The 15,218-nt window shown below is 41.6% G+C and overlaps 1 protein-coding gene across 1 annotated transcript in view; it reads right to left on the reverse strand.

The window, feature by feature from the left end:
* Positions 1–15,218, reverse strand: part of LOC110167067 (zinc finger SWIM domain-containing protein 6) — a 183,535-nt gene that overhangs the window by 45,310 nt on the left and 123,007 nt on the right. The window contains exon 4 of the mRNA XM_020932368.2: positions 13,172–13,322. Coding sequence (XP_020788027.2) covers positions 13,172–13,322 — 151 coding nt within the window. The remainder of the gene's footprint in view (positions 1–13,171; positions 13,323–15,218) is intronic.

The raw sequence follows: 15,218 nt of genomic DNA on the forward strand, positions 1-15,218 counted from the left end.
GGCGGTTTTGGGGCTTAAAAATGCAAAAACCTGAAACCACCCTCCAAAGTGGAAAAGTTCAAAACACTCCGCCGTCGCGTTTCCGTCTACACTGACAAGACGCAAAACTCTGGTCAGATCTGCTCACGTCGTGTACAAGTTTACGTCACAAACATACAGCATACAAAAACAAACATGTCAGATGGCGTGCATACCCAGTCGAATTGCACACAGTTTTGCGGCAGATTTCCTCCCGAATACACTTGTCTAAATGCAAAATAAAAAGTGAAGAACGCGACTCCACGTTTGCGTCTTCTGTTCAGACCGTCATCATATAAACGTAGCCTTACACAAAACAACTTTTCTGGTCAAGGGTTCGTCACATCATGTCTCCAAACAGATGTTACTGATTTACCTAGAATGATTCACAAAATGGCTCTAAAAAAAAGTAAATTCTATCAACTGGACAAATGTTGACATGTGGCTTCTTCAGTTCTGGTCCCATTTCTGGTGGACACTGCCTTATATCTGTCTGAAGGGAGGAGCTACCTACACTGAAAGTAGAACACATATTTGTTTACATTTTGTTTACAGAGTCATATTAGCATAATCGTTCAGGCCCATATGCACACTGGCTTTCACTGTTGTTTTCCTTGACGCTTGGACGAGCTGCAAAACTTCACTCTGAAAAACCTTTATCCACTTGACGGAACTGAATTTGTCTTTTGCTATGGTCCCTAAATCTAAACCTATTTGGACTTAATTTCTTTACCGGTGTTTTGAATAATACAAATTAATTGAAGTACATTCTTGCTGGGAGCTGGTCGCCTCAAACACAGATCAGACTTATAATGTAGCTTGATGGTGTTACCTACTTGCAAAGGTAGGAACTTGCAAGTCGTGACTTGGACTCGAGTCAGACTTGAGTCACTATTTTTAGGACTTGAGACTTGACTTGGACTTGAAGCTCAGTGCCTTGGGACTTGACTTGGACATGAGGCTTGTGACTTGAAAAGACTTGAGAAACACTTTTAAATCTGATTTCTTTCCATTCTCACTGTAATGATTCACACTAAGATCTTGTCAAGACATTTAAAATACAAATATACTATGTTTTTTAAGTACAATTTATCTTAAAAGTCATATAAACTGCAAAAATCTAACATATATTTGGTACTTTGGTTTAAAGACTTGAAAAGACTTGAAGCTCAAAGCACATGATTTGGACTTGACTTGGACTTATGGGCCAGTGACTCGAGACTCGACTTGAACTTGCCTGTATTTGACTTGGGACTTGACTCGGACTTGAGGTCGAAGACTTGAGACTTACTTGAAACTTGCAAAACATGGTCCTACCTTTGCTCACTAGTCTCCAGGGAGAAATTTAATCCCACATCATGGAACATTCCAGGAAAATTTTAATGTTAAGTTTCCTGTTTTTCCTCTTCGTTTGATTTTTGACGTCATTGCTTTGTCTGAAATGTTCCACAGTAGCATTAAACGTATATATCTTGCGCTTTTTCAGTTGCATGTGTTTTTATTTCTTAAAAAAACATAAGCGGGGTCGCCTTTCTATAGATCTGACTCGTAACTGGGCATGGCGGTGTCACTTTTTGGTCTCCAGGGAGGTAGATTCGTTTCATGCAATACTGTGGAGCATTCTGAACAAAGCAGCGACATCTCCATGGAGACGAGGAGGTAACGGACCCTCCACCAGAAAAGTTACAGAGTGCACCTTTAATGTTGCATGGCTCTTGTCTCAACTGTTCTGTTTTTTAGTTAAGGTTTCATTAGTGGAAAAAACATTGCTTAAATACTTTTAGTCATAGTTTTAGTCAGTTCTAATTACTTTTCATTAAGTTTAAATTGGTTTTAGACAGGAAAATACTTTTTGGAAAACATTCAAGAATCTAAATTAAAAATATAAATCATTCCTGCCTCTTCAGATGGCCTTAATTTCGATTGTAGTTAAGTAAAACGACACATTTTTCTGATCTCAAAACAAGCTACACCTTTGGCATCTTTGACACTGTGGTTAAAATTGGCGAATCCACACAGAGCAAAAACACACAAAGTTCACTGATTTCCTTGTTAACACAATCAACAAAAGTGAAATTATTTTTCTCACAATATCTTCAGAAATCTGAGGAAATTTTCAGCTTTAAAGATGTGATTGTTGTCAGTGAAAAAGACTTTTAAAGGTGCAATGTGCAACTTCAGAATACACTTGACGGTTTGCAAGAACCCCAGAAGCTGTAGACCGAGCACCAGCCAATCAGTGAAGAGCTGTGAAGCTGGCAATTAATTGGAAATCAATGAGCGTTCCGGCGCATTACGTAAGTCACGACCAAATTGCAGCAATTTGTTAAATAAAAAAAAAATTTAAAACTGCCTACCATTGAGCGAACAAATCCTAATGCTGCGAGGTCTGATGGTTTCCACAAAGTGAAACAGGCTAGTAAAAATCTGCGATGGTTCTCAGTTCTTTATGTTGTTTTTTTCTCCTTATATACAGCCCCATGCCTCTCTCTGATTGGTTACTTCGCCTTGCCTGTCAATCACGCCTTCTGAAACCCTCCAGATCCATTTGTCTTTGTTAAGTTTTATCAAAACGTGTGGTTCTGGTTCTGGTGAGGTAAATGATTTGCTGCTATGATTCAACATATAACCCCAGCTCTACCTGCCTTTCCCCTCTGAGTATAACAATGACATCAGCATCTCTGAGTCACATAATGTAGATGGGCTCTTTCCCTCGAGATTTAACTAAGTCCTAAATACAGTTCTCTAGCGAATATTGGCGCTGGAGGCCTGATAGATTCACAACACTTTCGTATGCGGCGGCCATCTTGCACTAGAAAACCAGACTATGAAACAGAGGAGCTAACTAGTCCCGGGGCTACGCTGACTGCACACACATCATTTTGGAGTAAATTGGAACAAACAGAATATGAAAAGTGCTTTGGTCTCCGGGGAAGAGAGGGAGCGATGAGGGATTTCTGCCTTCAAGACTGCTGGAGATGTGTAAATTCAGTACAGAGCTTAGTCATTCAAGGTTCATGTAGGAAGAGAGAGGTTTGTGTGCACAAGCTAATGGAGGAATCATGTTTTTGTATGGATGGAGTTTAGAAGAAGACCACCAACAATACAAGGTAATCTGCGTATCGTTCGTTCATTCCTTTTTCAAAATAAAACCAAAAATAAGAAATCAAAGATACAACAGTTTTCTTTATTATTTGTCTCCAAAACCAAAATGAAAAAACAGATAATGATTAATTTTTTCAGTTTTCGATTATGTGTTTAAACGTATAACGGCCGTTTCCCGTTTCCGTGACTTAAACTGTGATGCGAGACTTTTACACCACATACGGATTGAACCAGGACTAAAAGAGGACTGAATTAGGACTGATTCCAGGACTGAACCAGGAGGACTAAACCAGGACAGAAGTACGACTAAAACAGGACTAAACCAGGACAATAACACATGATTTTTTTCAATTAAAAATGATATTTATATGAAGTATTTATATTTAAATAATTATACGACGTATTTATATTTGTCGCTGAATTTTCATCACCTGAAAAGCTCGAGATCAAACAGTGACAGTCAGTGCGCGTGCAGAGTTTTGTAGTGCAGTTAAGGACAGGAAAATGGTGAGTGTTAAAGTACAAAAAGTTGACAGAGAGTGCCGAGTTTTCAAAGAACGGCGAACGATCGATTATTTTTTGTTCAGTGTAAGGACCGTGCAGTTTGTCTGACATCACAGTCAGGAGCAATAATGTGGCCCCCAGAGAAAAAAAGTTTGGTGACCCTTGATACAGGACCTTACAAAATTGCACAGGAAATGAAAGGATTGTAATTTTTATTGTTATTATTGATTTCTAATGTATGATATTCGCCCATAACAAAAATCTTCCATCTAGACTAGTGCCCAGTATTCAATGGATGCTGGTAGTAATGTTCTATCAAGAAACCTTTACGTATCACAGTTGTATTATGGTACTATAACGTAATTCCTTACAAAATACTATATGGACTCGATATTCAATTGATTGTCAAGATGATCTAAGAGAAGGTTTAGCTGCTTGAGTTTTGCCTGGTGTTGTGTTAGTCCACTTCTTTATACAGTCTGAAGTCCTAAAGTCCAATTTATGACTGCGTCGCCTTGACTGATGTGCACCTACAAAATTTGTAACTATGCAACAGCGTGGGGAAAGTGACGCAGACAATAAGAGCTGTGATTGGTCCTCTCTACTAGCCTGATTCATCAGCCGGTTTCATGTCGTGGAAACCGTCTGACCTCGCAGCATTATGTTTCGTTTGCTCGGTAGGCGGGTACTTTTTTTTATTTAACCAATCGCTGCTGTTTGGTCATGACGTATGTAACGCACCAGAACGCTCAGTGGTGTCCAAGTAATTGCCAACTTCACAGCTCTCCGCTAATTGTACGGTGCGCGGTCTAAAACTTCAGGGGTTCTTGTATTCCGATTCCTGATCTAGTCGCTGAAGAGAAATGAAATTGGGTGGAGGCACTAGATGGCACCAGCCTGGCTACCTCTCTACAACTGCTCTACATACATTTCCGGTGCTCTGCTTTTCCGCTTCATTTTATTAACACGAACGTCATTTTTAAATCGTAGCCTCCTAACGTTGTGGCGGTGAATCCATAAAGCAAAAAAGACGGCGACAAGGCGACGGCGTAAGTGAGGGTTGAGTCGACGCAGAACTACAATTCAGCCTTAAGAGAGTGTGACGTCGCCCACAGTGTTCAGCTCCTTCACGATACAAAGTGAACTGGAGCCAGAATCAATGGATCCAGAAGCGCACTTCCTGTTTGAATCGCAGCTATGTCCATTTATATATACGTGCAGTTTAAGCTTAGGACCAATGTTACGAACCATGAAATTACTTTACCCTCCTATGTTACTGTCTTTTAGCCAACCCCCCCCAAAAAAAACCTTCACTAAAATGAAGAGAGCGTTCCCAGGTCTGCTCTTACACCTCGAAGCCTTTTCCTCGTGAAAGTTTAATGCGCTGAAACAACCGACAAACAAGTTAGGCTGTGACATTAAATATGCATCGTCCTCTGGTCTGAAGCACTCTCGGTATCGCTCCGAACAGCTAACTCCATGTTCGGCTCATTTGTTTACATGTGTTTAGCTGTGTGCGTGGCCTACTTTAGTGCATCTGAACAGGCTTCTCAGAGCACGGTACAACCTGAACGCCAACGAGGACCAACCATTCAGCATAAGACCAGTTTGGGTAACGAGAAATATAAAGCTGTACATTAATCATAATCTAATTGAATTTACGATTTGGGTCACACGGGCTGATATTATCTGCAAAAAAACAAAATATGTATATAATATTGATTAAGGTTTTGACAGGCCTGGACTGTTGCTGTTTGAATAATTTATTGTATTATTATTTATTTATTTATTTATTTTGTATGTGTAGTATGTGTGACATGTTGGACAAGGTGTGGGAGTTTTTTGTTTTTTTTGTGGTCTGTTTTTGTTTTTTATTTTAGAAAATTAGCAAAATTGAAAAAGTAAAATTATATTTAAAATTCTTCGTATTAGTTTATATTTGTTCATATTTCAGTTTTGTAAATTGTAATCAAAGAGGGAGAGGAGGAAGAGTTGGGTGAGATGGGTGAAGAGAGCGAGATAGACAAAGAGACGAGACGAGACGAGAGAAAGAGAGAAAAAGGAGGGGGACAATAGAGAAAGAGAGAAAGAATTGAGATGTAGATGGAGAAAGAGGGAAAGGGAGGAAGAGAGTTGAAAGCAAAGGGGAGAGAAGAAAATGAGGGAGAGGAGCAGAGAGAGAAGAGAGAAAGAGAGACTGAGAGGAGAGACAAAAGAGGGGACAGAGAATAACGTTTTCAAATTAAAAGAGAGAGAAACAAAGACAAGAGAGTCGAGAAAACTGGTGGAGAGAGACGAATATGAGAAAGAAAGAGAGAGAGAGGAGTGCACAAAATAAGCAGGAGAGGAACATAGAGAGAAGAGAGGGGAGAAAAACGGGCCAAATAAAAACAGGGAGACAAAAGATGGAAAGAGGACAGACAGGTGAGGAAAAAAGAGACAAAGGAGAGGAGCAGAGAGAGACAAAAAGAGAGACTGAGAGGAGAGACAAAAGAGGGGACAGAGAATAACGTTTTCAAACAAAACGAGAGGGAAATGAAGACAAGAGAGTTGAGACAAAATTGGTGAATGACAGAGACAAAAAAGAGAGAGAGAGAGCCGAATATGAGAGAGAAAGAGAGAGAGAGAAGAAGAAGCAGGAGAGGAGAGGAGCATAGAGAGAAAAGAGAAGAGAAGACTGGCCAAATAAAAACAGGGAGAATAGTTTCTCTTTTCCTGTCTCTCTCTTTCTCCTCTCTCTGCTCCTCTTCCTCATTTTCTTCTGCCCCCCCTTGCTGTCTCTTTTCGTCTCTCTTTTTGTCTCCTTTTTCTTTCCTGACAAAAGATGGAGAGAGTACAGACAGGAAAAGCAAAAGAGACCAAGGAGAGAGAGAGACGAAAGGAGAAAGCATAGCAGGTCAGAAGAAAATGAGGAAGAGGAGCAGAGAGACAGAAAGAGAGACTAAGAGGAGAAAAAAAAAGAGGGGACAGAGAATGGCATTTTCAAAATAAAAGTGAGAGAGACACAAAGACAAGAGAGTCGAGATAAAATTGGTGGTGAATGACAGAGACAAAAAAGGGAGAGAGGCGAATATGAGAGAGAAAGAGAGAGAGAGAAGAAGAAGAATCAGGAGAAGAGAGGAGCATAGAGAGAAAAGAGAGGAGAAAGACTGGCCAATAAAAACAGGGAGACAAAAGATGGAGAGAGAACAGACAGGTGAGAAAAAAGAGACAAAGGAGAGAGACGAAAAGAGAAAGCATAAGGAGACAGAAGAAAAATGAGGAAGAGGAGAAAGAGGGGCAAGAGAGAGACAGAAAGAGAGACTGAGAGGAAAGACAAAAGAGGGGACAGAGACAAAAAAGAGAGAGAGAGAGAGCGTGTACAAAATAAGCAGAAGAAGAGAGGTTCATAGAGAGAAGAGAGGAGCATAGAGAGAAAAAAGAGGAGAAAGACTGGCCAAATAAAAACAGGGAGACAGAGAGAGGACAGACAGGTGAGAAAAAAGAGACAAAGGAGAGACTGAGAGGAGAGACAAAAGAGAGACAGAGAACTGAAGACAAGAGAGTTGAGACAAAATTGGTGGAGGGAGAGAAAGAAAGAGAGAGAGACAGAGAAAGAGGATACAAAATAAGCAGGAGAAGAGAGGCGCATAGAGAGAAGAGAGAGAAGAGACTGGCCAAATAAAAACAGGGAGACAAAAGATAGAAAGAGGACAGACACGAAAGAAAAAAATAAACAAGACAAAGGAGAGAGAGAGAGGAAGGACAGGGAGACAAAAGATGTAGAAAGGACAGAGAGCGAGGAGAGAAGAGACAAAGGAGAGAGAGAAGAGAGAGAGAGAGAGACTGAGAGGAGAGACAAAAGAGGGGACAGAGACTTGCATTTTCAAACACAAAGAGAGAGAGAGAAATGAAGACAAGAGAGTCGAGACAAAATTGGTGGTGAATGACAGAGACAAAAAAGGGAGAGAGGGGAGAAAGAGAGAGAGAGAAAGACAGAGAGAGAGAGAGAGAGAGAACAAGGGTACAAAATAAGCAGGAGAAGAGAGGAGCATAGAGCGAAGAGAGAGAAGAGACTGGCCAAATAAAAACAGGGAGACAAAAGATAGAAAGAGGACAGACACGAAAGAAGAAAAAAAAAACAAGACAAAGGAGAGAGAGAGAGGAAGGACAGGGAGACAAAAGATGTAGAAAGGACAGAGAGCGAGGAGAGAAGAGACAAAGGAGAGAGAGAGAAGAAAGAGAGAGAGAGACTGAGAGGAGAGACAAAAGAGGGGACAGAGACTTGCATTTTCAAACACAAAGAGAGAGAGAGAAATGAAGACAAGAGAGTCGAGACAAAATTGGTGGAGGGAGAGAAAGAAAGAGAGAGAAACACAGAAAGAGAGAAAGAGGGTAAAAAATAAGCAGGAGAAGAGAGGAGCATAGAGCGAAGAGAGAGAAGAGACTGGCCAAATAAAAACAGGGAGACAAAAGAGAGAAAGAGGACAGACACGAAAGAAAAAAAAACAAGACAAAGGAGAGAGAGAGAGAGAGGAAGGACAGGGAGACAAAAGATGTAGAAAGGACAGAGAGCGAGGAGAGAAGAGACAAAGGAGAGAGAGAGAAGAAAGAGAGAGAGAGACTGAGAGGAGAGACAAAAGAGGGGACAGAGACTTGCATTTTCAAACACAAAGAGAGAGAGAGAAATGAAGACAAGAGAGTCGAGACAAAATTGGTGGTGAATGACAGAGACAAAAAAGGGAGAGAGGGGAGAAAGAGAGAGAGAGAAAGACAGAGAGAGAGAGAGAGAACAAGGGTACAAAATAAGCAGGAGAAGAGAGGAGCATAGAGCGAAGAGAGAGAAGAGACTGGCCAAATAAAAACAGGGAGACAAAAGAGAGAAAGAGGACAGACACGAAAGAAAAAAAAACAAGACAAAGGAGAGAGAGAGAGGAAGGACAGGGAGACAAAAGATGTAGAAAGGACAGAGAGCGAGGAGAGAAGAGACAAAGGAGAGAGAGAGAGAAGAGAGAGAGCGTGTGAAGAGAGGGGGAGAGTAGCCCAGAGGCGGCGTTCAGCACACATCAGGGTAGTGATAAGGACTCGGCAAGAAAAGGGTTTGAAGTGCGGACTTCAAAGCCGAGCGCGCCGTGCACACCCCTCCGCCCCTCCTCTAGCTCTCTCCCCCCCTCTCTCCTCCACCTTCCCGAAAAAGAACGAGTGATCGAAACAGATGAGATCGCTGTCCTCGCAAAGTGCAAGAGACCAAAGGGAGCGGAGGAAGGAAAAAAAAATTACAAAAATCATCAACAACTGTAAAGTACAAAGGAGACAAGCCCGGGCTGTGATGGCGGCGCCGGTTCTGAGGGAGAGAGAGGAGAGGACTGCTGTAACTACAACTCCACTGTCAGAAAGAAGTACACCGTATCAGACAGGGACAGGACCGCTGTGACGTGCGGAGAAGTGTGGAGTCGCTGTAGACTTTTATTTCTTCTAGTTCGGGGAAACGCATTTTACTCCGGGCTAGGGTTGTCAAAAGTATAGAAAATCAGATACTAAAACTACGATCAAAACTAGACACTGAGCAGGTATTGATACTGATACACAGGACAGAAATGAACCTTCCTTGAATCGATTTAGAATGATTTTGAGCTGTGTCAGAGCAAGTAGACTAGTATACGACCATGGACCACTGTGGAACCGACCTGGACCACTGAGGGATCACACAGATATAAGACCACACGGTAAAATAAAAGAAAGTGCCATAATTTAATACTGAAAATCACATTCTACTGTCTACATACAGAGTGATTTTTTTACTATCATCGTATTGTATGGAAGCCCTGAGAGGCAAGAGCGAAAACAAAAAGAGGCAGGTAATTTGGGGTCTATTTTCTAAGTGTCTTTTTTTTTAGAATTAGCTCCTGGCATTAGGTGCTGGGTTAGGACGTGGGAGGCCGGGGTTCAAAACTCTTTGAGCGGTGTCTTTTTTTTTTTTTTTTTTTTTGTCATCAGCCTCATCAACAGCGACAAAAACAAAACAAAACAAAAAAAAAAAACAAAAAAGAAAAACACATGAGAAAAAAAATGTGTAAAAAATAATTGAAAAAAAAAATTTGTAGAAAAAAAATTAGTTTTTTTTTTTTTTAGAATTTTTTTTTTGAGTTGGTGGAAAAAAAAAAACAAACAAAAACAAACAACAAACAAAAAAAAAAAAAAAGAAAAGAAAAAAAAAAACACTTAGAGCCCAAATGACCTGCCTCTTTTTTTTCTTTCCTCTTGCCTCTCAGGGCTTCCGTAGTATTGAAATCAGTATTGAGTAGTTTGAAATTTTTATGCTTGTAACCCTAACCCTTGTATGAATATGACTAGGGGTGTGCAAAAATATAGTAATATCAATATATCACATCGTTCAATGTGATGATACAGTATCGATATCATGAGACTGCTGTATCGATATATCACGAAGAGTATTTTTTGCTATATTTTACTAAACTGTTTTGTTACAGCTACAGTTTTGTTGTTTGTTCAGAGGAAGAAAACTCATTTATGCGACACATTTGACATTTTCACTGTTTTGATGAGTAAAATGTTTGTGTTTTATATTCACTTTGCACAAGAAACGGTTTAACAAAGACTTTTAGTATCACAGCCATGATTTAGCCTTTATTTCGTCTTGAACCGTATCGAATCGATTTGAAATATATCGTATCGAATCGTAACAAATTGAAAACTCATTGTGTCACTGTAACGGTCATTTCACTCACTTTATTTATGTTGGTCACTTTACTTACACTCACTTTGCTATTGTTGCGATGAAAAGACTGAAACGTGTTTGTCTTTTGGACACATGCGCACAGACCTTTAAGCTGCAGTAACCGGGATACTGTGTACACACACCATGACAAAACTGGGATTTCCAAAAAACCCGATCATACCCGAGACACTGATGTGCATGTAAACACACTCACTGAGGTGTACAGTGATCTCCGAGGAGGTGCCAGAGCCCAAACGTGAGACCGTGAGGCCGCAACTCCAGTGTTTGTGCTGTTAGACGGAGCCTTGCCTCTTTATGTTACGCACAGCAGCCTACATTCAGTTTGTCGATTAAAAATGAATGTGATCAACGAAATTCTTAAAGATCAATTTTCGATTAGTCGACTAATCATGCCCATCCCTACTCACAACAACTACCATGCTAACAGCGCACCAGCCTTACTTCCTGATTCGCAGATGATAAAAACACTTTATAATTTGAAATAGACGGCACACAGCAGTCTTATTTTGATCCTAAGAGCTGCTTTTACACTTGTTTTTTTTCTTTCCTGTCTGTCCTCAATGTGTCTCAGGGTAAGACACATTGAAATTTCTATTAAAAATGGGTTTAATAAAAACTCATGAACATGCACAGTTAACCAGCTACACTCTTGAATAAAATCCTCACTGAGAATGGGTCAAAGGCAGGAAGAGTAAAGTCTAAAAACACAATTACTGTAAACTTGAGCAACCCTACTGAAATCTAGTGTCTGTAGATTCAGTTTTGTTTGTATTTGGAGCGAAAGATCCAAGTTCTAAAACAATAGGAGACATTTTCACAGCCTGTTCTGCTCGTATTTGCTGAGGGTGCCAGTGTTGGTGGAGGGACTGTAATCCAAATATTAGTGGGGCCATAATATTTGTGGTTGTGATGAGGCGTGATGTGCAGAGAATCACAAAGACACTGTCACATTCACTGAGACTGTGAACACGGAGCTCTGCCAAGAAGACAAGGACCCAGTGTGTGCACCTCCGCCTGGCACTGCTCTGCTAAAACAATTCATTATAAAGGTACAATATTTAAAGGGCTCATTTTACACTATTATATTTAATGTTGTTTCCTCATCACAAACATACCTGGACTTGTGTTTTGCTTCATTCACACATGTTTAACACGCAAACCCTGCATATTTGTGCTCCTCTCTCAGGCCCCATCCACACGTATCTGTATCTGAGTCGTTTTCGTTGTGGATGCAGTGTTCGTCCACACGGAGCTGATGCCGCCAGCTCCAACGAATTCATCTGAGTATGGATCTGATCGGGCACTGTGTGGACGCCTGAAAACGTTGATAGGCTGACGTAGGAGCTCTAGTTGTTGTCCTTATTGGACTACGTCACTGTGACTTGCGCCTTCATGATTCGCTGAGTTCGTGATATCGGTCATGTGACCAACAAACGGGAAACAGTTTAAACAAACCATAGACAAACGGGAAACAGCGTAGCTAGAACTACTTACTACTTTCACGCTTGCCGTATTCCTCGGCTCAAAATCAGCTGCTGCAACTTCACACAAGGTGCTCCATTTCCTTGTTTTTACCGCCTACGTGACATTTTGACAACGTGCGTAGTCATGTGACTAGTGTTTCACTGCGTTTCACATGTGGATAGGGAATGGACACAAAAACGACGTGTCTGGATGCAAATCGTTTCCGATACGGTGATACAGTGATTCATTTCAATGTAAACGTAACCTCAAACAGAAAACACTAATGTCATGTGGTAATACAGGAAGTGCTCCACTGTGTCTTTAAACTCCATAAACGTTTATTAGATTTATCTGGATGATTTCAGACCAGGAATTACCAAAAGGTAAAAGGTAGATGTTAACTTGAAAACTACCACTACATGACATCACAAGGTGGAACAGAGCATTTTGAGCTTGGAGATGTAGACAGGCTAATAATAAAGTGTTGCTCAAACATGTGTAAATGAAATAAAACACACCTCCGAGTATGTTTTTGAGGTGGTAACAACATTATAACATGGCTTAAAGCTCACAAGAGTCAGTTTTCAGTGTAATATAGGACACTGTTTCCCAAAGACGGGGTCACAAGAGATTTTTTTTGGGTCGCCTTGTCACGATCTGCGTGTAGGTCTGCAATATACGTTTACTTCTTTGGCAGCACCACCTTACCTAACCAATTTTCTGTGGGAAACACTGATTACTGTTTTTCATAGTTTGTTTTATTATATTTATTTGAGTAAGGCTACGTTTATGATGATGGTCTGAACAGAAGACTCAAAAGTGGCGTCGCATCTTCACCTTTTACTCAGCGTTGTCTGCGTGCATATGGCGAAGAAAAAGTGTGTAGAATTCGATTGAGTTTGCATGTCAGGCGGCACGGTGGTGATGTACGTGATGTAAATGTGACGTGAGCAGATCTGACCAGAGTTTTGCGTCTTGGGCAGTGTAGACGGAAACGCTACGGCGGAGCATATTCAACTTTTCCACTCTGGAGGGCAGTTTCAGATTTTTGCATTTTTGAGCCCCAAAAACGCTGTCATCGTCTAAATGAAAAGCACTTCTGATAAAATATTTTGACGTTTTTACCTGCAAGTGTTCTCGTGTAAACAGGCCCTAATACTAATTATTTAGAGAGACACAATCACTCAGTCAACAATAAAATATCCTCATTAATGTTCAATAATGGTCACAGATTTACTAATGAAATGAATGAAACACTTATATACGACATGACAGCGGGTAAAAGTTTATTTTAGCCCCCTCTCCTCGTCTGAGTGGTGGTGTGTGCGTGGACAGACTCACCCAGCTCGTCCCACAGCTGCCTGTACTTGTCGGTCATGGTGGTGCCCTGCTGCCTCCACAGAGCCAGTCTGGGGTCGGCCATGAACTGCTCTGTGATCAGTGTTAACATCCGCGCGCCGTTTGAGTCTCGCATCTTCAACATCTCCCTCACCTGCAAGAGGAACAGACAGGAGCAGTGAGACAGGGGCAGTGAGACAGGAGCAGTGAGACAGGGGCAATGAGACAGGGGCAGTGAGACAGGGGCAATGAGACAGGGGCAATGAGACAGGGGCAATGAGACAGGGGCAATGAGACAGGGGCAATGAGACAGGGGCAATGAGACAGGAGCAGTGACAGGACAGTGAGACAGTGAGACAGGTGTAAACAGACAGGGCAATGAGACAGGAGCAATGAGACAGATGAACAATGAGACAGGAGCAATGAGACAGATGTAACAAGACAGGGGCAATGAGACAGGTGTAACAAGACAGGGGCAATGAGACAGGTGTAACAAACAAGACAGGGGCAATGAGACAGATGTAACAAGACAGGAGCAATGAGACAGATGTGCAACAAGACAGGGGCAATGAGACAGGTGTAACAAGACAGGGGCAATGAGACAGGTGTAACAAACAAGACAGGGGCAATGAGACAGATGTGCAACAAGACAGGGGCAACAGGAAAGGTGCAAATTACAGGTACAATTGGATAGGTGCAATACATGACAGGAGCATTGAGACAGGGGCAACAAGACAGGGGCAATGAGACGGGGGAATGAGACAAGTGCAACATGACAGGAGCATTGAGACAGGGGCAATGAGACAGGTGCAATGAACCAAGGGCAACAAGAAAGATACAAAAAGTCAGGGGCAATGAGACAGGTGCAACAAAACAGGAGCATTGAGGCAGGAGCAAGCGAGACAGGAACTACAGGAAAGGTGCATAAGACATGTGCAATTAGACAGGAGTATTGTGACAGGTGGAACAAGACAGGAGCATAGAGACAGGTGCAATAAGACAGGAGCATAGAGACAGGTGCAATAAGACAGGAGCATTGAGACAGGTGCAATGAGACAGGGCCAACAAGAAAGGTGCAAAAAGTCAGGGGCAATTAGACACAAGCATTGAGACAGGAGCATTGAGACAGGTGCAATAAGACAGGTGCAATGAAACAGGTGCAATGAGACAGGAGCAATGAGACAAGCAAGAGACAGGTGCAATGAGACAGGTGCAATGAGACAGGTGCAATGAGACAGGTGCAATGAGACAGGAGCATTGAGACAGGTGCAATGAGACAGGTGCAATGAGACAGGAGCAATGAGACAGTGCAATGAGACAGGTGCAATGAGACAGGAGCAATGAGACATGCAATGGACAGGTGCAATGAGACAGGAGCAATGAGACAGGAGCAATGAGACAGGTGCAATGAGACAGGTGCAATGAGACAGGAGCAATGAGACAGGTGCAATGAGACAGGTGCAATGAGACAGGGGCAATGAGACAGGGACAACGAGACAGGGGCAAGAGGTGCAACAAGTCAGGGGCAATTAGACACAAGCATTGAGACAGGAGCAATGAGACAGGTGCAATGAGACAGGGACAATAAGACAGGAGTATTGAGACAGGTGACAAACAAGACAGGGATAACGAGACAGGGGCAAGAGGAAAGTTGCAAAAGACAGGTGCAATTAGACAGGAGCAGGAGGAGGGGCAACGAGACAGGTGCTACAAGACAGGTGCAATGACAGGTGAATGATCATAAACGTTTAATAACAAATTAATGAGTCCATATTCTGTTTTCTTTGGATTTCTTTTCGTTTATACTTTTAAATGACTATTTCTTTAGCTTCTGTAATTAATTATTCTTCAGTTTTTAAGCTTGAATATGACAAAAACAATGACTTTTATGACTCCTTTGATATTGACACAGACTGGTTAAAGTTCTAAAGCATGAAAACACCAAAGTTTGTAAATTAAATGGCGCTTTTAATCACATGAAGGCACATTTTCGGCCTGCAGTGCTGTGTACATTGTGTTAAACTGTGGGCGTGTGAGCTGTGTTCACCGC

This window comes from Boleophthalmus pectinirostris, unplaced genomic scaffold, assembly GCF_026225935.1.
Source record: "Boleophthalmus pectinirostris isolate CB_2022bp ecotype Guang Dong unplaced genomic scaffold, ASM2622593v1 HiC_scaffold_4, whole genome shotgun sequence".
Taxonomy (NCBI): domain Eukaryota; kingdom Metazoa; phylum Chordata; class Actinopteri; order Gobiiformes; family Gobiidae; genus Boleophthalmus; species Boleophthalmus pectinirostris.